At 43.8% G+C, this 26,789-nt stretch overlaps 1 protein-coding gene and 1 long non-coding RNA gene across 5 annotated transcripts in view; one reads left to right on the top strand and one right to left on the bottom strand.

The window, feature by feature from the left end:
* ADAMTS9 (ADAM metallopeptidase with thrombospondin type 1 motif 9) overlaps nt 1-2,595 on the bottom strand; it is a 143,143-nt gene extending 140,548 nt beyond the window's left edge. The window contains exon 1 of one of the 4 annotated variants that reach the window (XM_082209142.1): nt 665-2,595. In XM_082209142.1, the coding sequence (XP_082065268.1) occupies nt 665-1,646 (982 nt within the window). In that variant the 5' untranslated portion in view covers nt 1,647-2,595. The remainder of the gene's footprint in view (nt 1-664) is intronic. The other 3 variants (XM_082209141.1, XM_082209140.1, XM_082209143.1) reach the window with 3 other exon arrangements.
* Nucleotides 1-26,471, top strand: part of LOC309525368 — a 30,299-nt gene extending 3,828 nt beyond the window's left edge. Inside the window, exons 2-3 of the long non-coding RNA XR_014216188.1 lie at nt 17,849-18,001; nt 25,179-26,471. This is a non-coding gene — a long non-coding RNA (uncharacterized lncRNA). The remainder of the gene's footprint in view (nt 1-17,848; nt 18,002-25,178) is intronic.
* The last annotated feature ends 318 nt before the right edge of the window (nt 26,472-26,789 follow it).

Below are 26,789 nucleotides of genomic sequence, written 5' to 3'. Positions count from 1 at the left end.
ATATGAATGTATGTGCACCGCAAGGTTGACATCTCCTAAAACCCAATGCTGCTCTGGAAAGAAAGCACTTAGTTCTGGGCCACTGCAAATAGCATCCTTCTGAGGCTGAGCCAAGCAGTTCAGTTCAGCCCAAGGAAACGTTCAGGAGGTGAGCGAATTAACAGGTTTGCTAACAGGAGCTCCCTTCCCCCCGGCCTCCCCAATGCAAAACTTTTGCCTTTAAACAGAGCACAAAAAGAGCCAACAGAAATGTCCAGCTGTTTGCAGCAGAAGTACACATGGCACAAGTGCTGGAGTTTTAGGTTTTTGTTTTTGTTTATTAAAAAAATGTTTAGGGAGGCTGCTTTCCAGCCACAGGCAGCGAAAGAGAAAAGCAAAGCAGGCTGAACTACCGACAGCAATGTTGCGGGGCTGCAAGTGTTTCGAAATCTTAAGCACAGCATACATATATTTGTAGGCGGAGCTGCTAGCAGACTGGATACGTCTGGAGCTCCAATTGCTTAGGAACGCTTTCTGCGCTTTGCAGATTTGCCTCCCCGCGTTGAAAAGAAAAGCGTGACACCCCTTCACCCCACCCCGCCACGAGCAAAGCAATGCCAAACTTAAAAAGAAAAAGAAAATTATTTTTATTTTATTTTTTAAAAAAGGCGCTGCTGTATCTTACCTTGTCTCAGATGCAATCTTTCTTTCCTTGCTGCTGCACCGGCTACATTCAAGAAGTCTTGCAGGAAGAGCGTGCTTAATCCCACTGCCCATAACACAAGCTGCATGGTGGTTTGTGCCGCTCCGTTGCAGCGGGTCAGCCTTTCCACACCCCCGTTTCGTCCCCTTCTTTCGCCTTCTTGCTGCTTGGAGGTGGGCTGGGGGGGAGCGAGGAGAGCGGGGGGGGGGTGTTGGAGCCAAAACTTCAGAGAGAGCTTTTTCCCCCACTCTCCTTGGCTGCCTCCCCTCCTCCCTCCCTCTCTCCTTCTTCCCTCCCTCCCTCCTCCTCCACCTCCCGCAACTTCACTTTTATTAAACGTGGGTATCCCTCCGATCCGAGTCGCTTTCTGCTGTGGCCACCACTGCCCGCTCTGGAGAGTTGTTGATCGGCAGGAGCGGAAAGACTCGAGCGCGGTGGATCGGGTGCACCATAGTGCAGGGAAGAGGGGCTGGCGTGCGGGGGGGGGGGCGGGAAAGACGCCGCTGCACTTTTGGTGGGCTGCCTCCTTTGCTCTCCCACCCACCCCTCTCTCCCTCTCCCCCCCGTTTGCCTGCCGGACTAGAGAGTGCTTGGGAACCACTTTAGGATACCGGAGTAGGGGCGGGATCGCAGAGATCAAATGCCCGGAGATCCCGCCTCCCTTTAAGGAGGGGATTGAGAGAGAAGGAGTTGGTTGCGTGCGTGCGTCCGTGTCCTCCGCGTTACTTGCAAGAAGAGTGTCCCGCAGCGAGGCTATGGGATTCGCCTTTCCAAATGAAATGTTGGTTCTTGCAGGTTCGGGTGGAAAATCGAAAGGGCTGGGCCTCCTTCCGAAACCGAGCCCAAAGGCACGAGAGATCCGAGATCTTAAGTTTTTGGAAGAGCGATCAGGGCCGGAGTTGGGGGTGGGGGTGGTTGAATTCGGCAGCCTGGGCTGCCAATAAATGTGGCACAATATAATCATTTCCACAAAAAGTTTTTGGTGGCCGGCTCTTCGGTTTCCTTTTGTGCACTCCTCCTTCGTCACTCTCTCTCTCTCTCTCTCTCTCTCCCTCTCCACCCCTGTCTGCTGAAAGCCAAAACTGCCCGCTTCAATTACTCCCCTTCTCTATAATTTGTTTTCTTCCAAAAGAAGGGAGAAGCTACTTTGAAAAGTATAGGCGGCAGCAGGCAAGCTTCGCACCTATTTATCGTTCCTTGGACTGAGAGTTAATCTGGAACAATCGCGCGCATTATTAACACTTTATGGAGTGTGGAAAAACCCTTTGTCGCTTCCCTTGATACTGAGAGAGAAAGAAGGGGGGGGGAGAGGTCACCAGCCACAAGAATCTTACCTTTCTCCCTTGCTTTTTTGTTTATTCTCTGCTTATTTGGATTTTGTTGTTGTTAGTTTTTCTTAGTGAAACCGCAGGACCTCTTGCAAAGTAAAGCTTTATTTAGAACAAGATATACTTCCTTGGAAGTATGCCCCATTCATTGTGATTTACTCCGGAGTAAACTTCCACAACATGAGTTGCATAATTCAAAGGAAGCCAAAGTTCACGCTTGATAGGGTGATCCTATGGCCCAGCTAGGGGCTGCCACTATACCTATAGGAACCTACAGTGATTTAACTACTAGGGAGCCTGAGGTTCTCCAAGCTCTGTCTAAAGCACAGGAAAGAGCAGCAGCAGCAAAAAAAAAAACAAAAGGGGGGGACAATGAAAAATGACAGCCACCCCCAGCTATTCCTATCATGGCATACGCTGATGATATCACCACAATACCAATACATATGTGGGCCCAATCAAAAGCTGGTGACAGCTCCCACTGGCCAATCACCATATGGCACCAGTGGAACACCAAAGTGATGCCACTCAAACCAGAATGGTAGTTAATGGTGAATTAAAAAAGGCATAGGCAATCTCAGCCCTCTAGATGTGTTGGGACTACAACTCCCATCATCCCTGACCACCAGTCATGTTAGCTAGGGGTGATGGGAGTTGTAGTCCCAAAACATCTGGAGGGCCGAGTTTGCCTATGCCTGAATTAAAGTATGACTTGTAGTACAATATAAGCTGAAACATGCTGATTATTTTCTTTCTCACATTTTTCGGGGGCGGGGCAGTATATATTTGTCATCCTCACAACAGTTCTATAAAGTGGGTTACCACAGAGTTTGGATTACAGCAGGCATAGGCAAACTTGGGGGCCCCCCATATGTTTTGGGACTACAATTCCCATCATTCCTGACCACTGGTCCTGTTAGTTAAGGATGATGGGAGTTGTAGTCCCAAAACACCTGGAGGGCCGAGTTTGCCTATGCCTGGACTATAGCTTCCTCCAGCCCTCCAACAAGTGCTTGGGTTGATGAAGGCTTGGTTATACTGGAAGCGTCTTGCTAGAGATCATCTTGGGAACTTCTGGCTAAGCCCTTTGTGCCCCTTTGACCTCTTGCACCAGAACCCAACACTCTCCCCTTTTGTCACTTTTGCCAGAAAGCTCAGATCACAACCGCTTCTCCTTTTCAAATATTCAAAAAAACTCCGCAGAACACTGCGGCAGCAAGCTCTGCCACCCATCTGACAGCACTGTAGTATATTTCAGCTCCCAAGGAGCCAAACCTTGCACTATCCCAATACATAGTGTGCAGCTGTATATTCTGGTTTTCTATAATTGATTGTAGGTGTGGGGAAGCCCAATTTTTTTGGGGATCACAGCGTGTGGGGAGGCTTATTCCATTCTCCCCCAGCTGTGATCGGGATGACCCCAAATTGCAGCATGGCAGTGGGGGGGGGGAATCTCCTTTGCATCTCAGAGGTGGCCAGCGGCCTGCAGCACCCCCCACAAAAATCTTTAAAGGCTGGGACACCCTGCCCTAGAGCACAGTTGACTCAGAGGGATAATTGGTGTGGGAGACAGCCACACACCCCACAGATTCTGAAGAGACAAGAAGGCCACATCCACACCGTACATTTAAAGCACTATGAAACCACTTTAAACAGCCATGGCTTCCCCCAAAGAATCCTGGGAACTGTAGTTTCTTAAACATGCTGAGAGTTGTTTGGAGACCCCAATTCCCCCTGCAGTGCTGTAATTCCCAGAGATCCTTGTGAAAAGAGATTGTCTCTTAAAACCATTCTGAGGATTGTAACTGAGGAGAATCCGGGGGTCTCCTAGCAAGTCCTGGCACCTTTAACCACCTACAGCTCCCAGAATCCTTTGGGGGAAGCCGTAGAGTGCTTTAAAATGTATGGTGTGAACAGGACCAGGAGTTTGGCTTCTTAAAAACCCTCTTCGTGTGTTACTTGTGTGAAGGGGCAACATGGACACAAAATGGCTGTGGTGGGTGGGGCCTTGTGTTTAGCTGCGCAGTCCTCTGCCCACCTCACATTGTTGAGGGTTAACTTCCGAGGTGGGGAACCTTCCTCTCTGTGTAGATTCCCTGTGTGATATATATACAATTTTATCTTCAACAAAATCATTATCACATATAGCATATATAGATCCCCCCTCCAATGGCTTCCCTCAGCTTCCCCTTCTCGTTCTTTAAATATTGCTTGTCCTGCCTAATTTGTTGTACCTTAATTTTTCGATCTTTTAATTAAATATTGTTATATTCTTATCACTTTTATGCCCTATTTCCCAAGTCACATCTTATGTTTTATTATTTACCCCTTTATTGTCTCTTAACTTTTTTTGTTTATTTTCTTAATTGTAAGTGTTTACTCAAACCCTGCTCGTGAGATCACTTCTTTGCAATGTTTCTGTAGATTCACCATAAACGGTTCCCAGTCCTTTTTAAAGTCTCTATTGTCCTTAGAATCATAGAATCATAGAGTTGGAAGAGACCACAAGGGCCATCGAGTCCAACCCCCTGCCAAGCAGGAAACACCTTGTCTCTTAGTTTCCCAGTAAGTTTCACCTTTTCAGCGTATTCCATCAGCTTTTCTTGCCATTCTTCTTCTGTTGGTATCTTGTCATCTTTCCATTTGGGTTTAGCTAGTAGCATCCTCGCCGCTGTTGTAGCGTAAATAAAGAGTTTCTTCCATTATTTTGGCAAGTCCTGGCCTGTAATGCCTAACAGAAAAGCTTCTGGTCCTTTTCCCAAAAGTTATCTTAAACATTTTTTTCATTTCATTATAAATCATTTCCCAATAGCATTTGATTACTTTATAATTCCACCACATGTGGTAAAACGTGCCTTCTTTCTCTTTACACTTCCAACACTTATTAGAACTTGTTCTATACATTTTTTGCTGTTTTAACAGATTCCCTGTGTGATTTAGACCCTTGAAAGATCAGAGTCCTAAATCACATGGGGAGCCGGTGTGGATAGAAAAGGTGTCCTCGAAAAGTTAAGCCTCAACATGGGAGAGGTTGGGTGGAGCCATGTAACCTTGGTGACAGGACTAAACCCCTAAAAAAAAAACAACCCACGTTGCCCTTTCAGGAAAGTAATGGGTGAACAGGGCTCTAAATACCCTAATATTACAGACCCAGTCAATGGCTTGCTTTTTCTACCTGCCTAAACTGGAAAAACAACAACAATAGGGTCATCAAGCACTAAGACCCCATAGCCCAGCAACACAATTCTGGTGAGTTGCGTAGAGGTCACAAGTTGAGCAGGTGTGGTTTGATAAGGTTTGCAGTTTCAATGCAGGACAAGGGTCCTATTCATAGGTGCCGTTTCTCAACTTGTAGAGCAGGCCTGAGGGGAGAAAACCTCACTTGCTGAAATTTGCCTTTCTGGGAAATGGTTTCCACCAGCCATTTCAAGCAAGGGTATTTGACCCTCTGCTCTCCGTGTTAAACTTAATGCGGGGGGTGGGCAGTAAATGGAAGAAAATAAAAGCAGGGAATAAAATACAATGAGAACAAGCAGTATGCAGTCCCAAGCGAAGGTTTTTGTTTTTTCTAGTAAATAATCCAAGTTGCAGAGTTTAGGTAAATCTGTTTTTAGGGTGAAGGGAGGTCAGTAAATTAATGTAACAAGGTTTTTTATCTATATTTTTATTGCGCGCGCGCACACACACACACACACACTACAGTGCTATTTTTCTAGAAAAAGAGTGCCAGAACTCACCATGAACACCTCCCTTGTTCTCTTATAATGGCAATGGAGCCCACCTGAGTTCCCTTGAGTTCTGGCTGGAAAATGCCATATATATCTATATGGTATTGGGGATAGGGGAGAATCTTCATCTTCTGAGACAATATGGGAACCATAACACAGCTACTTTTCAAAATTTGCACTTCTTTGAATTTTGCAGTGCAGTTCTCCTGCTAGGTAACATGCACAATAATGCATGTAGGGCAAGGAGTGCATTAGAATGCATACGTTAGTGAATGTATATTAGGGGAAATAGCATTGGAAAATGTGTGTTTTAGAAAAAATTGCACCAAAAGGCTGATGAATTTATAGAGGACTTTTAAAAATGTGAATTGGTGTGGAAATATGGAGAACTGAAGACTGGAAACATGGAGAGACCATAATCTATCTATTTCATAAAATTTATACTCCACTTGACTGTAAAAACAAAACCCCTAACAACCTCAGTTTACAAAAAGACAAAACAAGAAAAATTCAAAACCACACTTTGAAACACACAAAAGTGAAAATACTAAACCAGTTTAAAATTACCTCAACTTTCTAAGAATCTAAGTTGGCTTGTCTAAATGAGAATGTTTTTAGCAGGCATCAGAAAGTACAGAGATGGCGCCTGCTAGATCTCAATAGGAAGGAGTTCCAAAGTTCAGGTGCTGCCACACCAAATGACTGAGTTCTTACAAATGTGGATATGAGTATTGCTTGACCCCTCCCTTCATGGTACGTTACCATTGTAACCAGTTTACTAATGTGGTAAGTAATTGTGGTTGATTTCAGTTGACCTTATTGCTACAGTATTGCTATGCCACAAAAAACTAGAAGGACATGCAATTCACAGTGTCATTCTTGTACAGGGATGATTGACTGCCACTGCCAACATGCCCAGTGAATGCGCTTTTGACTTTCCACAACCCACATGGTTTATATATCGGTACGGAATTAATCTCGACTGAATTAACTTTTGGTGATGACGAGGACAATACAATGCTCTGAAGAAGAGCAGGATTTTAAAGTGCCTAACTTTGCCTGGATAGTTCAAGCAATAATTGTAACAGTATTGCTTTTATAGCTTCTCCTGTCCATTGGAACATAAGGCGCTCCATGCGAAAAAGCACAATAAAATCTAATAGCGCGCCATTGTAATCTATTGCAATCTTATTTCCAGATTATTTTGAAATATGTGTGCTAAGTATTAGCTATGCTTCCTTGGGCTTTTTAGCTTGCTGAAAGCTTAGAGCAAGCATTTACATTAGTAAGCAAAATGCTGGTGTTGTTGATGTTGTTAAATTAACAATGTATTTTCAAGGGGTGCAGAAAGAAATCAGCCATTGAAATAATCCCTTGTTCACCCACATGAAAATATTCCTATCTTAAAAAGTTTTTTATTATTATTTCTGCACTCCTTTCCCATCTTCATAAATATACACAAGGAGGCTTACAATAATGTATAAAACAGCAGCACAATAAAGCCACATAATTAAAACTAAAAGCAGGTTAAAAGGCAGCAGCAGCAGCAATCAAAATGACACTTTTAAGAGCAGTGCTCAAGTAAAGCTTGTACAATTGTATTCCCTGCCCGTCTAAAAGCAAACAGCTGTGTGCCAAATAGACCTCCTTAGAAAGGTTATTTCAGATTTAAGATGAAAAGGCCCTGTCCCAAGTACCAGGCTCAGCACCAGGAGTCAGGCTGGCACTGTATTACCTCTCACACTGATTCAATATAAATCTTTATTACGGTCATAGACCAACATTTAAAATCTAAAAAGCCTTTAGATTTAAAATCTGAAAAGCGTTTAGACAAGGTGAATATAAAAGTCTATAAGAATTTAAAAGAAGCTAAAAGAATCCAAAAGAAGGGTCAGGAACATTGGGTGGGTGTAGAAGAGCACAAAAGGTTGATATATAAAGGCTTTAACTATCATTTACAGAGCACTCTGATATGTTCATTAAAGCTGATTTGTGGCACAGGTCATCCTCCTACGAAACTCGAGCGCTGCTGTGCAGAACCTAGCAACACTATACGTCGCAGCAGGATCGGTATCTGAGAGCAGCAGGGAGGTGTAAAATTGTCCTGTGCGCTCTGGGTACTTATGAAGTAGTGGGGAAATCAGGCTAGTAAGGATGACTCTGGAATACAGTGGTACCTCAGGTTAAGTACTTAATTCGTTCCGGAGGTCCGTTCTTAACTTGAAACTGTTCTTAACCTGAGGTACCACTTTAGCTAATGGGGCCTCCTGCTGCTGCCGCGCTGTCGGAGCACGATTTGTGTTCTCATCCTGAAGCAAAGTTCTTAACCCGAGGTACTATTTCTGGGTTAGCGGAGTCTGTAACCTGAAGCGTATGTAACCTGAGGTACCACTGTACAGGTACTGGAGAAGGACATGCTCTAATGTTTCTACTTGTCCCAAGTCACAGGAGCATTGTCTTCTGGGTAGTCAATCTTCAAGAATGGCCGAGGGGAGGGCATGACATCGAGGCAGGGTGAAAGCCCTTCTGTGTTTAGACACTTCGGTTTTAGTTAGATATGCCATAGGGGAGGCAAGGTGGATTCCGTGGCAGTAAACGTTGGAGTCCTGGCTAGATCCAATTGGCGCTCTGTGTCTACTACCTCATACTGACTCAACCCAACTATGCTGCCACTCCTCAGCTTGCCCCCAGATGGCCATTTTAGCAATGGGTAGCCAGTGACGCCACTTTCAAATGGGATCCATGCTTGACTGCATGACCATATAGAGTGTGTAGCACAGAGCTGAGGGCCTCCCGAAGGCTGGTCCTTCCAAGGATCCTCCAACCATATATCTGATGGTGGGTGGACCAAAGGCAGGGCACTGAATGTTGAATAAAGCGCTTTGAGCAGGTTTGGATGAAGGACGCCATTCTTGAGATACTCTTCCTATCCCTTTCATTACAATCGTATGCTCAAATTATGTCTCCTCAGCCGGATAGGATCATTACTAAACCCTGTTACTTTGGCAGAACAGATGCTACCTAGATTTACTGGATTTTAGCAGTAAACAGCTGAAATGTTTGAGGAAGTCTGAAGGGACGCAAGAGAAATTAATAAGACCAGCACAGCCTATGAACCCTATATGTGCTCAGTAACTCGGACACTGCAAGTCCCATGATGCAATACATAATAAATCCACAAAACAATCCACAGGTCTGAAAATTCTACTGAAAAGCCACTTGGTGATTCCAGATCAACAATCCCGGGAACTGATTTTTTTCCCTCTTGCAGGAATCAAAACAATGGTTGTAAAATCAGAGTTTACAGTAATATGAATCACCTTGCCATATTTTTTGGAAATTTCATGTATGCCTGATTCTGTTTTCTACTTTCTCTTAATAACACCCCGTTTCTTATTAGCTGACACAAAATAATAACGCAAATAATTGCTAGAATTCTCATTTCTGCAGCAAAGACTAGGGAAAGGGATTTTGTTAAATTTATTCTATCTCAGTTTGTGTCTGTCTTTGGCTAATAGAATTATGATATATTTTAAAACTGTGTATATGTACTTTTAGTGTTTTGTTTTTACCAAGTCTGTGTCTATATAAGAAAGTTTGTTGTTTTATTCAATCAACCCGCAATACTTGATTTGCAATACTTTAGCCATCTTTCCTTATTGAAATATTTCAGTTCATCACAAATAAGGGAAACTCCTTTGTGAATAAAACAACATTTACAGAAATGCAGAGTGGGGACAATGTAAGGGAGGGAGAGAGAGAAAGGTTTCAAGTACGTGAAATGAAGGAAACAATCTTGTTTAAGCTGATTAATTTAAGAACCTTGAGGACTGGTGGGTTTGTGTATTTAAAAGAAGAGACATCACCAAAGTTCATAGGCTCTGAAGAACATGGACTTGTACAACTTGCAGGGTTCAGATGCACCGGCAGCGCAATCCCGGTGGGGTTCCATCGCGGCTGTCCCCCCCGCTCGTGCTGGGCACCCCACCCCCACAGGCAGCACGCCCCGCCCCCAGGATGCGTGCCACGCCCCTTTGGGCAGTGCGCCCCGCCCCCACCTGCTCTCCGCCCCCGGTGCTGGAGCATGAAGCTCTGCCACTGTTCAGATGCATTGCAAATACTGCTGCATGTTCCTCAAAAGTTGTTTTCTGACTCCAGATTAAAACAACCTCCAACCTCATTCCCCGGTGCCTTAAAATTTGCATTAGCGACATCCCAGACAGCAAAAGCCCTGGGAAATGTAATTTTGCCTACACTGACTGGCAGCAGCTCTCCAGGATTTCAGACAAAGAATATTTCGAGCCCCACCAGGTGTGTGTGTGTGTGTTTGATCCTGAACCCTCCTGCATGCAAAACGGATGCATTACCACTGAGTTGCAGCCCTTAGTGCAAATACTGGCAGAGAAACTATTATATTTTGCGCATATGGTCATTATGTGGCAAACCGTGGTTAACCCCCCCCCCATCCCCAGCAACAAGCCCAGACCAGCTGGAAGCTGAGTGCGAGAAGCATGTTTGGCAGAATTAGGTATGTTCCTGGATACATGTCAGGATGTTTCTCAACATGCTTTGCAGCCACTAGCTAGCGCTACCCTGCAAGGTCCAATTTTTGTAAACCACATCAGCCTATTAGTAACTAATGTAATATACATGTCCAAACAAGTTAAAATAAACCCCGGGAATACAAAAGAGGCCAATCCGTTCTTAAAATTACTTCAGTCTGTTGGGCACACTTTCCCTGAAAAGCCATTGTTCTTGCGTTCTGCCCTGGCTCGGGATGAAAGCAGGCCTTTGAAGGCTGAGGGAGGTCAACCACGTCTACGGTGGTGGAGCTCTGATGTTACCTGCTCTGGGTAAGGGACTGCAGAAAATAGGTGAGCCTGTGGGAAATTAGTTGGGAAAAGAACACAAGGCTGGACAGTGCCTCCTATTGTGGAGAGAGGATGGATAGGTGAACATCTAGATTGGCTTCAACCAGAGCCAGGGCCTTTTCAACACTGGCTCCGGCCTGGTGGAACGCTCTGCCTCATGAGACCAGGGCCCTGCAGGATCTGATTTCTTTCCGCAGGGCCTGTAAGACAGAGTTGTTCCGCCTGGCCTTTGGCTTGGAGCCAATTTGATTCCCTCCCTTTCTTTCTTTTTTCCTTTCCTTCTCCACCTGCGATGAGGCTACATTTTCATATTTTAATGTTTCCATATTTTAATGTTGTTTTTTAATTTTGTTTTTAAGTTGTAATCATTCAATTCGTTTTTATTATTGCTTGTAAGCCGCTCTGAGACCGGCCTTGGCTGGGGAGGGCGGGGTATAAATAAATATTATTATTATTATTTGCACAATCAGGTGCAGATGTGGTTTGGGTCAATGTGCAGGCCAGAAGGAGCCCACAAATGTTTGTCCAAATCAATATTACTAACATTAGGACCTCTTCACATCACCTTCACCGTTCATGCTAGAGCAGTGTTCTGCTCTGGCCCAGATTTATCCTGGATGGCAATAAGGACACCACCATCTTGCTGCAGAAGAATGGCCTCATCACAGGTTCCCCTTCCTTTTTTTTAAAAAAAAAAAATCAAACATGGCCAAAGTGTGCTATAGCACTGGAAAGAAAAACGGCATGTCAAATAATTAAAAAGACAGAAAAACTGTTTGTGAAATGGAAGGAAACTGCCGGTGGGATGAGAGGGAGGGATAGTTGCTGGTATCCAGCAGCTTGGGTTTTATGTGTGTGCTTTGTTTTATTTTGGAAGGCTGTTTCAGGGCTTCTGTTGGATCAGTGCAACCCCCAAAAGGAAATCAAACACTTTTGGTATTCTCAGAACGTTGCATCCATGAGAACAGAGTATATGGTTGTTCTTCACCAGTGATGTCACAGGCAATAGCCAATAGGTACCCATGGCAATCACATGACTCACAGCCTATGAAATTGCAATGGCCAAGTGAAAACTTTGCATTTATTCTAGCCACAAAAAACTGAAGTATAAGTGGCAGGAAAAACTGAAATATGTATCTGAAAAGACGCTAGGAAATACTGTAAAGTTGCTGCCTTCTGTGAGGTATTAATTCTAGCTCTCAAAACGCTGTACACAAGCAGGCCATATAGTGTTATGATCAGGCTGTACACATTACTGGTGGTATCTATTTGAGTAAAGCTGCAATTCTATAGTATACACACTTATCTGACAGTAAATCACACTAGACCCAATGGGACTTACTTCTGAGTAGACATGGCTAGGATCCATCCATCTGTCCATTCATTCATGACATATGCATTCTGCCCCAGAACACAAAGTTATCTGGGTGGCTCAAATTAAACAAGAAAGAAATAACTTGAATGCAAGTAAGATGTAAAACATAATGGCATGATTGTCTGTAAATTGCATTAAAGAGGGCCAGTGGGGTCATATCCTCAGATTGCTCCAGATTCTGAAGAGTACACAGGAAACCTGGACAACCTAAAAAGAATCACGCGAAAGAAACCCCAGGATCTAACCAAAATATTTCATCCCAAGCCTGTAAAGCGAATGGTGACTTTTATAGCACAATCCTATCTGCTTACTCAGAAACAATTTCCACTGTGTTGACTAGGAGCTCCCCCCCCCCCCCGTAAGTGTCTAAGACTGAAGTCTTTAGGATTGCGTCAATGTTTTCAAGAAAGGATATGATAGTGGGATGGTTTCTTTAAGGAACAGTATTCGGCATTAAATCCTTTGAAATAATATTATGCCGTGTGACAAGACTACATTGGCAAACCCATTTCTTTCACTATGGTTAAGGGGGGAAAGATACATCCTTTGAGGGTAATGATGGCCATCTGAATCCCTTAGCTTTTTTCTTCTGTATTCTTTAAAACCAGCTCCAAACTCAATGCTAAAAGGTCAAACAATAAATGCTTTTGCTGTTGTTTGTATTTCCAGGCTTAATCAACATACTTTTATGCTTACACTTAAAAGAGCCATCAACTGAGGAATGGTATTATAGATCAGCCCCTGCTGTGGCCACCAGTTCCTGGGTGGTATAGGGTTTGAATGACTTTTTATTGGCAGTTTGGATGATATACAGACAAGTCTCGTACAGCTTGGCGTTGTGAATCTTTGCAGATGGGACGCCCGGAGGAAAATCGCAGCCTAAGTGAATAGATATGCAACATCTGAAGGAATGGAGCCGTAATCCTAAATACCAACTCAGCAAATAGCTTCCCTATCATGAAGGATCTGTTTTTACTTACAGACAGCTCTGGATATAATATTAGTGCAAACATTACACTACGCACACACACACAAAGAGAGGAACGTTTCGTTTATGTGGGTCTGAAATCCAGATCCTTCCCACTCTATAGGATCGGTTTAATTACCGAGTGAGCAGCCCGAATCTATGTGCTTGAATATCCATTCAAAATATCTGGACGTATTGGCCCAGCCTAGAAAAGTTTTGCCATTTTTATCCTGACAAAATCCACCAAATCAGAGAGACTTAAGCTAGTAACAGCTAACTTGCCCGATGATTTTCACCAGCGTTTAGACCTGGTTCATATATTAACGGATCTGCATGTGAGTCAGTCCCAGGCAGAGATGGGGAGAAATTCATCGGGTAATTTTCACTTCGCGAATCAGTAAGCGAACTGAAGGTAGCTGTCGTGTGGAATTTGTACTTTTCCCAAATTTGCAATGCTGTCCTCCCAACATTAGGTGTGGCGAAAAGAACTGGTGAAAAACATTAGGTTGCAATGAGCTGGTGAGTCCCTCAGCTTTCAAATCAGAGCCAGCTAGATCAGAGCCAGTGAATTTAATGAGTACCATGAATGCAGCTGCAGCCCATGTTCTGTAAAACCTCAGACTGGGGAGGGCATGGATTCGATCTTTTAAGCAAGCACCTAAATACCAGGAGCAAATGCTCCTTTGCTGTAATAGAACTTCACCATTGTCACTATGGTTTTCTTTGTTTTGACTTTCATGGGCTCCATATGACACTTCACTGAAGAGTATACAGTGGTACCTCGGGTTAAGAACTTAATTCGTTCTGGAGGTCCGTTCTTAACCTGAAACTGTTCTTAACCTGAGGTACCACTTTAGCTAATGGAGCCTCCCACTGCCGCCACACGATTTCTGTTCCCATCCTGAAGCAAAGTTCTTAACCCAAGGTACTATTTCTGGGTTAGTGGAGTCTGTAACCTGAAGCATCTGTAACCCGAGGTACCACTATACCTTGGTATCTGAATGAACAAATTTGTTCTACAGCTTGTGGATCTAAACACCATTTGAACCTGCCCTAAATCCCACTGAAATTAATGGGCTAACGTAAGTCAACCCAGGCCCTACCCCTCACTGGCTCAGTGGGAATGTGTCTGTGAACTGAGGTAATGCCCCTTGCTTGCCTAAATAGAGGGTAGAGACAGGTAGGTGTGTTTATAGGAACTTGCCCACTGTACAAAGGCAAAATTTCCATTCCTTGCTCCACAGACTTTTGCCTCTGGTATGTGGCCCTAGGGAGGTTGTCCAGAACAGAATTTGGCCCTCATGCTAACTGACTCAACTATCAACCACGGAACATACCCAGTACATTTCAGAGAGCAAATATAGCATCTGAAATATTATACTAGGCAAAATGTCTTTGTCTCTACAGAGTCAGAACTGTTTCAGACTCTCTGCCAATGAAAATAATCTACAGAAAGGTGTTTCCCCGTTATCCTCTGGATTGGTCATTTGAGGGTGCAATCTTATTCTCCCTTATTTTGAGAGTACTTAAACCTGAGTGGACATGTATAGCATTGCACTATTAATGCACTATTAATGGGCACAATCCAGATTTTCTTGGCATTACACCCTTTAGTTATCATGTATTCAACAGAGATTTTGCTCCTTTCTTCCGAGGTTCTACTATTTTCTGAATTTAGTGAGTCTTATCTTTACAGGAAGGGTTATCTCTTACAAATATATTTTCAGTTATTATGTCAGAGTGTTTGCTGTAAACCCTACAGCATCCAAGATTTTCAGCCCTAGTCAGGAAGCCAAAAACCTGCAGGTTCTTGGCATACATTTAATTTTCAAAAGTCTGCCTGCCAAGCAAAAGCTTTTGATCATGCACTGGTTGAAGGGTTTTTAATTTGTGACCAAACTCTTACCCAGTAGCTAGTTCTTCTGCCTCTGGCTTCCACTTCCCCGTTCCCCCCATATCTCATTGGCCCCACATAGCGCTCAGGGATTTGGGGGCAGTGCATGTGTTTGAGCGAGTGTCTGCAGAATGTTGGAAACTAGTTATAACTCAGTGCCCTCCAATATTTGCCAGACAAAAATAGGTGTACTTGTTTTACATTACATGGTGGGAAATGGCTCCTTGTAGCAGAGCAGAAACTAATTGGAACAAGCAAAACACTTATTTATTTGTTTTATTACAATATTGAAATTGGGAGGCTTAGAAAGCTTGTTATACAATTTACGAATTGCGGTTCACTCTTATAAAACTGAGGGGAAAGAACATCTATTTCCATCCCGCCAATTCTAGAGATGATGAATGTGACGTTGTCAGGTCTTTCATTTTTTTTTATAAAAAAGATGTGTTATATTTTTCACAGCATCTGATAGTTGCAATGGTCATCATTCAAAAGGCCATATTCCTACCACATCCTGCCAGCGCAAGGGTCACCACTAGCATGATGGGACTTCCTTCCCTTCTCTCTGGATTAATAAACAATCCACCTTTGCAGGGAACTCTGGAAATTTTATCTCTGTGTGGGGACTGGGGGGGGGGGTCTCCTAACAACTCTCAGCACCCTAAACAAAACTACACCTCCCTGAATTTGTTAGGGCAAAGCCATGATGATATAGAGTGGTACCACAGTATACTAATACTAATATTAATACTAATACTAATAATACTAATTTATTTATACCCTGCCCATCTGGCTGCGTTTCCCCAGCCACTCTGGGCGGCTTCCAGCAAAATATTAAACTACAATAATTCATCAAATATTAAAAGCTTCCCTAAACAGGGCTGCCTTCAGATGTCTTCTAAAAGTCATATAGTTGTAAATTTCCTTGACATCTGATGGGAGGGCCTTCCACAGGGCGGGCGCCACTACCGAGAAAGCCCTCTGCTTGGTTCCCTGTGACCTCACTTCTCATGGTGAGGGAACCGCCAGAAGGCCCTCGGAGCTAGACCTCAGTGTCCAGGCAGAACAATGTGGGTGGAGACGCTCCTTCAGGTATACTGGGCTGAGGCTGTTTAGGGCTTCAAAGGTCAGCACCAACACCTTGAATAGTGCCCGGAAACGTACTGGGAGCCAATGCAGGTCTTTCAAGACCGGTGTTATGTGGTCTTTCAAGACCGGTGTTATGTGGTATGTGGTCTCGGTCTTAAACATATGGTGTGGATGTGGCCTTAGCTGCACACCATCCTTTGGAATATTATCATGGGTTCATCAGTGAGAAGATCAGGAAAAGTTCATATGCTTCCTTGAAAGGCAGGTAGCTCTACTACCTCCACTGTCAGAGGAACCTTGTCTTGGAATTCCAGCTGCTGGGAATCACAAGTGGGAGGATGGCTACTGTGTGCAAGCTTTCCATAACCATTTGGTTGGCCACTGTGAGAAGATGCCGCTGGACTAATTGGATAGGCCTCTGGTCTGATGCAACAAACCACCCTGGACAGGATAATCCAGAGGCTTTCTTCTGGGTGCACTGATCTAGTTGCCAGGCCCAAGGAAGCTGGCATGTTGCCAAGGTGATGGAGGCGCAATCCAGATGCTTCTTTGGAGACCAGCTGCCTCTTGCAGGACTGTGCTGCCTGCCAAAGATGGGAGGCCAAGGGGAGACAACCCTTGCAATCCCTCTGCATCCAGGAGCCACACGCATGCAGTCAGAGGAGAGTGTGTCTCTGTGCCAACAACACAGATGTGCCAAGCAAAGTTGGAAAAGTAGTATGGTCTGCAGCTGGGGGGGGGAAATACTTGATTAAATAACATTGCATTTAGGGGTTGTTGCAAAGATTCGTGTATATGTGAGTGTCCGCTTTTTAAAGCATAATAGTTTGACATGCAAAAGAAAGAGCTCATGTTACCTGAAATACAGAAAAGGCTATTTTTAGGTGCCTTTTTCAGTAAAACAAGCAAGCAAACAAACAAACAAATGTCCATTCACTTCCTTTCGCTCTCCTCCCTTCATAATTCACAGTATCAGCCCTCTTGCAGATGACAGTAATACTTTTTGTGAAATACCATACAATTTTTGTACTCAGATGTGGCCCTCAGGCTGAAACATTTGCCCGTTCCTGCTCTGACATACTATATAAATACTAAAATGAATGCTAATGTGGAAGGCCCGTAGATTTCAGTGGTGTTGATGGACTGCGGGACTGCTGTAAGATTCTTGAGAAAGAATCTTACAGAGGAGGAATTGCAATGGCTTATGGATGTTTCCCAGTTTATTTCTGCCTTTTCAGCAATTTCACATCTTTCAACTCATATTTCACTGAGCGATATTTTTTTGTCTAGTGTGCAGCAACCCTTGGAGACCCTAGCCAAACTCATTTCAAATACTTTTTCAATGTTGTTATATCCCTCTATATAACAAAAATGTAAGAACGTCATCATGCAGTCCCCAAAGCAGGACCAGTAGTCAGGGATGATGGGAGCTGTAATAGAACAGCTGCTGGGGGCCCAAGCTTGTGAAACACTGCCTAGTATGTGTGTGTGTTTGTGTGTATACACACACACACTCATCCTTATTGTTATCTCAGGAGGTGTTTTTACCATGCTTGTTCAGTCCCACTGAAATCAGTGTGGTTTCCTCACAAGTAAGCAAGCATGGGCTTATTATACCATGACACGGTAATGAAGCTGCAGGAACAAGTGCACTTGGGAGTGTGACTCAGGTGTCCTTGCCAATAAATTTATAAATAGTACCCAATTAAGAGCAAAAACAACAGATGCTTCTTGTCTGAAAGCCAGAAAAGGACTTGTGAAATGTAGAGGTTATATACAAGACCAGAGAGCCTTCAGCCCTATTGCTATATATTCTTACACCAAATATTTCATAAAGCATGAAGTAATAGTAATCACTCAAGCAAGCCCATAAGGAAAGGCGGGTTGGTTTTCTGTTTTGTTTTTCTCTTTCAGCTGGAAAACCTGCAGCAATTAGATGTTTTATCCAAAGGCACACAATCCATCAGCAATGGAGCCCAAGAGGACCGGACTTCTAAATACACATGTTTTTCCTTTCTTTGAAAATGGGCCGACACTGTGTGTTCAATACCTTTGCACCCGCATAAAGTATGGACAAACCTGATGCGTTCCTATTGAATTATTCACACCATAAGACCTCAGAAACCCCGACAAGTTGCTTCCTTCCCGCACACTTGTTCTTGTAGTTTGGCACGTGTTAGTTGTATTATATCTCAAAGGTTGTCACTGTGGAACAAAACAACTTGAAGCTTTCCCGTAGGATGTCACCTCTTCCTTGTCAGCGAGGAACCCTGTGGTGCAGGCTTCCTGCATAGCAGAGGACTGATGCCTCAGTTGACGAAATAAGCCACACCTACCTACATAAAACACTCCATACAGCATGCAATAACTTACTATTCCAGCCAGGTCAGTGATGGAGTAATTCCATTTTAACCTATGACGCCTTGAATGGTTAAAGAACATACCTTAGAGCAGAGGAAGGCAGATTTCAGGCTTGCAGGATCTACCTTGGTGTTTTGTTTTTTAATCCACCAACTGAAGCCTGTTGCAAAAACTACACAGAATGAAATTCTGAGTGCAGGAATTTGTTTTGAGTACCAAAACTGAATGGAGTACACTGCTGTAATGCGATGGAGGCACTCTAGAAATACGTTTTTAAATGGAAAGTCTCTGAAAACACATCCCCATGTTACCTCACCCTATTTCAGCAGGTTATTATTGGAGGTAACTTTATTGTTACACCTCAGGCATCTTTGCCAATCTACTTCAGCTCACCTGGAATCTGTCAATATTCCGATCTACATTCTGCCCCTCCTGCCTTAGAGAATTCCCTTTCCAAAGGCTTACCAGATTGGAGAAGCTCCTCTGTCTCTTTAGTAATTCTGGAGCCACGAAGGAAGAGGGAGCTATTGTCTGCTCCCATCACATATGCTGGGCCACTAAATGAGAACTCTACCAGGTCCAGCAGGTGGAGAGAAGGAAGAATGACAAGACAGGGGTAAGGTAACCTTGGCTACACATTTTCCTTCAGCTTTGTTGACAAAGAGACAATGGAGTTCTCTAGGTTGCAGCTACCAGGATCTGAGTATGATGGGGTTTATACAGCGTGGTACAGTGGTACCTCAGGCTAAATACTTAATTCATTCCGAGGTCCGTACTTAACCTGAAACTGTTTCTTAACCTGAAGCACCACTTTAGTTAATGGGGCCTCTTACTGCTTCTGCGCCGCCGGAGCACAATTTCTGTTCTCATCCTGAAGCAAAGTTCTTAACCTGAAGCACTATTTCTGGGTTAGTGGAGTCTGTAACCTGAAGCATATGTAACCTGAGGTACCACTGTATATGCTAAACACAAACTCATATGTTCACAACAAACTCTTTCTCTGAGTGTGGATCCTTAGAAAGCCAAAATGGCACCAGTTGGATGTGAGTGGAAGATATCTGCTTGGGGGAATTTGAAGATTTGCAGGAGTACAAAGACTCTTTCCAAACACACAGAGTGTATGAAGTAGCCCATTGACAACTGAGCATATTGCATGGGCGTGGAATACTGATGGGGGAGGATGGAAAATGGATGGCTGGATGTGTGCTGGCACACTGTCGACCAAGACATGGCTGGCCAGAACTCTGAACAGGAGCACTCTGCAATGTAACATTTTTGTTGTAGCTCTCACTTATTGCTGTATAGTGAAAAATGCCACATTCTGAGATAGGCTATGGGTGCCTTTTCCTGCCTTCACGAACCTTTTAATTCCCCATCCCTCTGTATAGTTACATTCTCCACAACCAAGCAACATGAGCACAACAATAGGCACCATTTTGAGATGAGTTCACTGCTGTGGCTTCCTGTGGAACGCTAATGAAGTAGGAGTGCTAACCCTTAAAATAATGGGTGTGGAAAGCAAATGGAACAGTACAGCACCCCACCCAAACACAGCCTAATTTTTTAAAGAAAGGAAAAAGGAGAGAGAGAGAGCATTTTGGCTAGTGGTCAGCGAGACCACAACTGCTTTTGTTGCGATCACTAAGAGACTAACACAAACCACCCACCAGTTCTAGTTAGGCTCTGTTGTACTGCTTGAAATATTCTGTCTGAACTAGTACCCAAGAGAGTCTAAGATTAGAAGCAGAATCTTCTTCTAAAAGAAATAAAATGACTGTGTTTCTTGGCCATGAATGTAAGATACCAGATGGTTTTGGAAGAATATTAAACAGAAGACAAGTTCTCCTGGCATGCCTAAATTCATCTAGGGGTTGTGTTTATATTTATAACAGAGCATTTCTTTTGAGGCAAAATTTGTCCATATCGTCAGTTCTAGTCACTATAAAAATGTGAGCTGGCTAATAAAAAGGGAAACACAGAACCAGGGCATTTTCTAAATATAAAAAAGGTTGGCTGGTAAGGAAGGGGCTTGCTGTCTGCCCCCTTTCCTCTGAAGACAAAGAGACAACTGTGCGGAGCTCAAATGGTTTGTGCCTCCTGTTAAGTTCACAAAACTGATAACATTTAGAAGACACTCCTAGTTCAAACAGTCGCTTTCTAAGACCGCAGGATACTGTCCCCCAGGGGCAGCCACTTGCTTGAAAGGACCCTCCAGAGAAAAACTGTCTGTGCCGCATGACAAAATGCACCTGAAAAAGAACGTGTGCCTCTTGAAGGAACAAGGTTTGATGCAGAACACTTTCAAAGGAGTAACATCCCACATTAAACAAACCCAGGGACATAGGATTCATACCCCAAAGATTTAAAACCCACCCATTCAAAAATATTGGGAACTATAGTTTAAGAATTATGAAAATTGTGTCTCTGTGAGGGGTAAATTGCAGTTCCTGGGATTCTTTTTGGGTGTGTGTGCTTTAAATGTATGGTGCATATGCAGCACTAGGATCTATTGATACATATATATACATACACGATACACACCAGACCACACCCGCCCATTCCCTTAGGTTGGATTCAGTGGTATTCCTCACAGGCCCAGAGGGCTTTTCGATCCAGTGAAGATTTCTGTCAGTGGAATGGGGAGTGAGGCCATTTTTGTCGGTTCCCCTTCTCCCCTGTAGCCTTCCCACACCAAATCAGTTCCAGATGAACCTTTTGGGACATCTTGACCTGGGGGGCAGGGGAATCAGAAGACATTGCCCCCCTCCCCATTGTTGTTGTTTAGTCATTTAGTCATGTCCGACTCTTCGTGACCCCATGGACCAGAGCACGCCAGGAGACTCTCGAGAGTCCCATGGACTGCAAGAAGATCAAACCTATCCATTCTTAAGGAAATCAGCCCTGAGTGCTCACTGGAAAGACAGATCCTGAAGCTGAGACTCCAATACTCTGGCCACCTCATGAGAAGAGAAGACTCCCTGGAAAAGACCCTGATGTTGGGAAAGATGGAGGATACAAGGAGAAGGGGACGACAGAGGATGAGATGGTTGGATAGTGTTCTTGAAGCTACCAGTATGAGTCTGGCCAAACTGCGGGAGGCAGTGGAAGACAGGGGTGCCTGGCGTGCTCTGGTCCATGGGGTCACAAAGAGTCAGACACAACTAAATGACTAAACAAAAACAATTCCTCCTTACTTTCTGCCATCAAGGTTGTGTCATCTGCATATCTGAGGTTGTTGATATTTCTTCCGGCAATCTTAATTCTGGCTTGGGATTCATCCAGTCCAGCCTTTCGCATGATGAATTCTGCATATAAGTTAAATAAGTAGGGAGACAATATACAGCCTTGTAGTACTCATTTCCCAATTTTGAACCAATTTTGAACCGCTCCCCATACTACTGACAAAAGCCTCTGCTGGATGAAAAGATACTTTTGGCAGTTCAACAGACACCACTGGATCATACAACCCAAGAGCTGCCATTGACCCTCGTTGCAAAGATACAGTACTGAGAAAATGCAACGCAACTCTCAGAACATTCCAAAGTGCCATATAAATGCCAAGTGTGTGCTTGTTGTTACACTGAGCAGGTAGCAATGAGGTTTTATCACGCATCAGGTACAAAAGCTCTGGTAACAAAAGGGCTCCCATCTAATCTTCAGCAACTACGAGGACTGACAGTTGCATAAATACATTTCCACAAGGGATAGGTGCCAGAGAACCAGCCACAGTTGTAAAAAGTCAAGCCAAGATAAACTTCACTTATTTAGTTCCAGTTCTACAATGATGATATAGTACAGTTCTGGAGATTAAAAAAAAAAGATTAAAATAAATAAAATAACAATAATTCAACACACCGATTAACAATGGCTTAAATCTGGAAATAGCTTAAGGAAGTAGAGTAAACCAAATAATCACAGAGGAACTAATAATATCTTCAGAGGCAGAAGATTTGTTTAGACTGTGATAGATGGGACACATTTTTAATCAATCCGTAGAGAGGGGCTATAAAAAAACATAAACCTCTTCAGCTGGGGGCAAGTATGGTGTCCATGATAATGAGAGCAGATGCATCCAAAGGATACAACCAATTTTCTCAAAGAAGCCGCATTTCTTCCCCCACTTTGTGATACATAAGTTTAATCAGTTGACTATTGCATCTTTCCAAAGGCAGAAGGTTATATAACTGTGTTTAATATTATTCAGTAGTCCAATGCTATTTGTTAGGGTGAGTATAGGGACCTCAGCCATTGTCCTAAATCAGGGATGGGGTACCTGTGGTCCCCAGGAAGCTGCTAGAATCCAACTTCCGTCACCTTGAGCCATTATGACCAATGGCTCCAGCAACATCTGGAAGGCCACAGGTTCCTGGTGTCCATCCTAAATCTTAACATTACTGGTAATGTTTAGCCTGGGTGTATGTCCCTCATCTAATTGATTTCAGTCGGTCTACTTTGAGGTCCCATCAGCACCATACACTTAAAGCAGTAACATACCATGTTAAACTGTCATGGCTTCTTCCCCCAAGTAATTCTGGGAAGTGTAGTTTGTTAAGGTGCTGAGTGTTGGACACACACACACACACACACACACACACACACACACACGCTACAATTACCATGGTGGTTTAACAACCGATCCTTCTTCCCAGGGAACTCTGAGAATTGCAAGTCTGTGAGAGGAATGGTTCCTCAACAACAACAACTTAAATCCCTTACCACCCTTCATCCAAAGATCTCAGAGTGGTTTGCAGCATAAAAATACAAAATAAAGACACAAAATACATAATAAAAAACAAGAACAAACCAAAACAATCCCAGGATTCCTTGAGGGAAGAGGTGACTGTTAAAGTGTTTTACGTGTATGCAGCAGATGTGGCCTTAGTACCCAAACAACTTGGCTAGCCTTGAATGCCATGTACCCTGACTTGGGGAGGGAGCGGGTAACATTTGCTATTGAACCTCAGGCAGCAAAATGTCTTGGGCATGCCCTTTCCCCAGATTCAATCACTGGTAGGAACATAAGGAGAGGACATAAGAAGCGCCTGCTGAATGAGGCCAATGGCCTATCCTGTTCTCATAGTAGCCAGCCAGATGCCTGTGGAAGTCAGCAAGCAATCCCTAACTAAAGGAACTCAGTATGAATTTGGCAAGCCAATGCCAGCCAGAGAGGACTTGGGTTTTCAGTAAGTCTTCAGTTCTAGCCTGCGGTGTGTGATTACTAGGCCTTGCTGCCCATTGGATTGGCTTAAAACAGTAGGCTTTGTGCCAGCACCAGCTTCAACACCATTCACGTTAATATACATTTAACACGGGAGTTAAAAAGACAGAGAAAAAGAAACTGTGGAGCAATAGATTCATTTATTATTTTGATGCCTAACAAGAAGGCAGATAAGGATGAGAACAACTCCAGACCAAACTAGGGACTGGGCTTTGCGAAGAGAAGGACAACATGTATCGTCCTGCGCAGATACAGATACCAAATAATTCACACAGCAGACTTTGAGAATGCAGAAGCCATTGCTTGATAAGGAATTTGAGGAGAGGAGACAGAAGCTGGCAAGGTTACTACTCAGTTTGTGGTTACAAAGGGGATTGGTGAAAGGCCTGCTCTGCAATTTCATTTTATCTTTTTGTCAGCACGCTGCCCCAGTCTTCACTGGTGCGGGTTAAGCTCCCTTCTACTCCAGCTTTCTAAAATGGGCAAGTCAGGCTGACCTCTGTTTTCAAGTTAGATGGGGATTCTTGAAGGCTATTGCTGAGGAGGACTCTGGAGCCAAGGACTTGTTGCTGTTCTTGAGAAACAATTCTGAAGAGAGGCTGAAAGTGGGGCAAATTTCTTTTAGGCTGCTTCAGTGAATCTAGCAGCATGTTTAGATTTGCTTCGCTACATGCCAGTGGGCCTTGTGCAAGGTCAGATCCAAAAGGCAGGTCTCGATGTTGATGCATGCTGAACATGGTTCTGAAGCAGGCCTGAGATTTACCCTGGATTTTGTGCTTACTAAACCTTGCTGCCAATCTGAGTTCCTTAAACCGCAGGGCTGCTGTAAACTGCCCAGATTGGTTGGGGAAACCCAGCTAGATGGGTGGGGTATTACAGTGGTGCCCCGCAAGACGAACGCCTCGCGAGATGAAAAACTCGCAAAATGAAAGGTTTTTTTCATTTTCGAGTTGCCTCGCAAGACGAATTTCCCTATGGGCTTGCTTCGCAAAACGGAGCTTGCCCCGCAAGCTCCAGGGACAGCGGGAAGCGCAGCGCGTCTTCCCTGCTGTCCCCGGACCTGGGGCTGCGGGGAGAAGATCGCTTCTCCCCGCCGCCTCTTGCTTCAAAAGAGGTCCGGGCACAGCGGGGAAGACGCGCTGCGCTTCCCGCTGTCCCCGGACTTGGGGCTGCGGGGAGAAGATCGCTTCTCCCCGCAACCCCTTGCTTCAAAAGACGTCCGGGGACAGCGGGGAAGACGCGCTGCGCTTCTTTTCCCGCAGCGCGTTTCCCCCGCTGTCCTGGACCTCTTTTGAAGCAAGGGGCGGTGGGGAGAAGCTATCTTCTCCCCGCAGCCCCTTGCTTCAAAAGAGGGGACAGAGCGGCGCTTCCCCTCTGTCCCCGGACGGTCTCCATAGGAACACATTGATTGATTTTCAATGCATTCCTATGGGAAACCATGCTTCACAAGACGAAAAACTCGCAAGAAGAAAAAACTTGTGGAACGAATTAATTTCGTCTTGCGAGGCACCACTGTAATAATAATAATAATAATAATAATAATAATAATAATAATAGCAAGGAGCCAGGAGTGAAACCAAAAGTAGACTGACCAGCTAGCTGAATCAAATTATATTGCTATGGGGGGGGGTAAATCTCTAACATTTTACTTTTTGATACTTCCAGTTTTTGATACCCTCCCTCCCTGGGAAAAGCTAATGTTTGAATAGCAGCTGGTTAAGGAACAGCATTGGGCAGATGCCATGATTTGATTTTATCAGGACTGTGTGTCGATAAGGCAGCTACCTGCAGTGGAAGGCTCCTGGACTAATTCGGCAGAAACACCAGTTTGTGAAGAGAGGATGTGAATTTACAGAGGGGAGTCTTGGACTACAGATTTGGACTACAAAGAAGAAGAGTGAAGACATAAAATCCGCACAGAAACATTTTATTTGGACTTCAACTCACTTGCAGAATGAACGCAGAGGCTGTTGAAAAGAATGGAGGATTAACAGCAGAATGTATTAAGGGAATTATTGTAATATTTTGAAATGCAGTAAAACTATGAGATGATTAGGATTCCCTCTGATCTCAAAGCATGAGAAGTCAGCTAAAAATAATATATATATTAAAATAATAATTTATAATTAGGCATAACATTGGGATTGTTTGATTACTGGATAATTTGTATAATTTGGAATATATAATTTGGTTTGATTGGAAATTTTTAATAAATTTTTAATAATTTGTAAATAATTTTTTAATAAACAACAACAACAACAAGGCATCCTTAGGCCGTTGCCAAGGTCTCAGTGCAGGTGAGAAGTAGGTCCACTTCTGATGCCTGCTGTGCGTCCCTCACCGTTGGTCCAGTACTCTGAGAAGCATCAGACAGCTGGGTCTAGACACCCTTTTAATTTCCCACAATGCCCCTGACCTAGTATCACCCCAGGGGATTATGGGGGATTAAAATGGTATCTAGACCCAGCTGCCTGGTTCTGATTGCAGCACTACCACCACAGCCAGGTAAACACCTTGAGGACAACAGAGGAATATTTTATCCAGGGCCCTCTTTCCCTCCACCCCAAGTTTCAAACCCTGCTAAACAGGTTCTTTGTGGAGTAAACAGCCTCCCATTTGGCATAAGTAGGAAAATGTAGGTACTTCAATTTTATTGAAAAGCTGCAGCTAGCATTCTAAGGAATAAATTGTTATGAGAATCAGTTCCAATGATATGCCAGCAGCTGGGTTGTTGTGTTTTTTTTTTTTTGAGGGGGTTTTTTTAAAACATTTCATGCAAAATGTGCTTGTGTGACTAGACTAACATAGGAGCTATGAGATGGCATGTTGCCATTTTCCATTTGTGGAAGTAAAGGGGTTATCCCGCATGAGTTAGAAAAAGACACAGGTGTTTGGGCTCAGATCTGAGTTATTATTTGAAGGCAGTGGGGTCTTGTCTATAAAAGTGTGTTGGTTGCACTGTGGTGTCTAGTTTGGATTCTTATTCCATAGTCCTTGTTTTATCATCTAATGGTGCAGTGGAGAGTTTGTCACACTGCCTTCCTTTCTGCTTTCTGCATTAACTTTGGCTTTCTGGCTTAGCATCTGTCATCAGCTTTTGTGCTTTCCTCCTAGTTTTTCTTCTCTTCTCTTTTCCTTTTGTTTGTTTTGTGAAGGGACCTTATACTAAAGCACAAAACTCTCATACCCTTGTTGAGAAGCGAACTCCAGCATGATGGATCCGCATTTAATTCTGGAAAGAATTCGTGCCAAAATTTCTGTTCTTACTTCATGTTG

This window comes from Podarcis vaucheri (genome assembly GCF_965113315.1).
Source record: "Podarcis vaucheri genome assembly, chromosome: 2".
NCBI classification, from domain to species: Eukaryota; Metazoa; Chordata; class Lepidosauria; order Squamata; family Lacertidae; genus Podarcis; species Podarcis vaucheri.
Note: the sequence above shows the minus strand (reverse complement) of the source record. Positions and strands in the feature narration are given on the sequence as shown.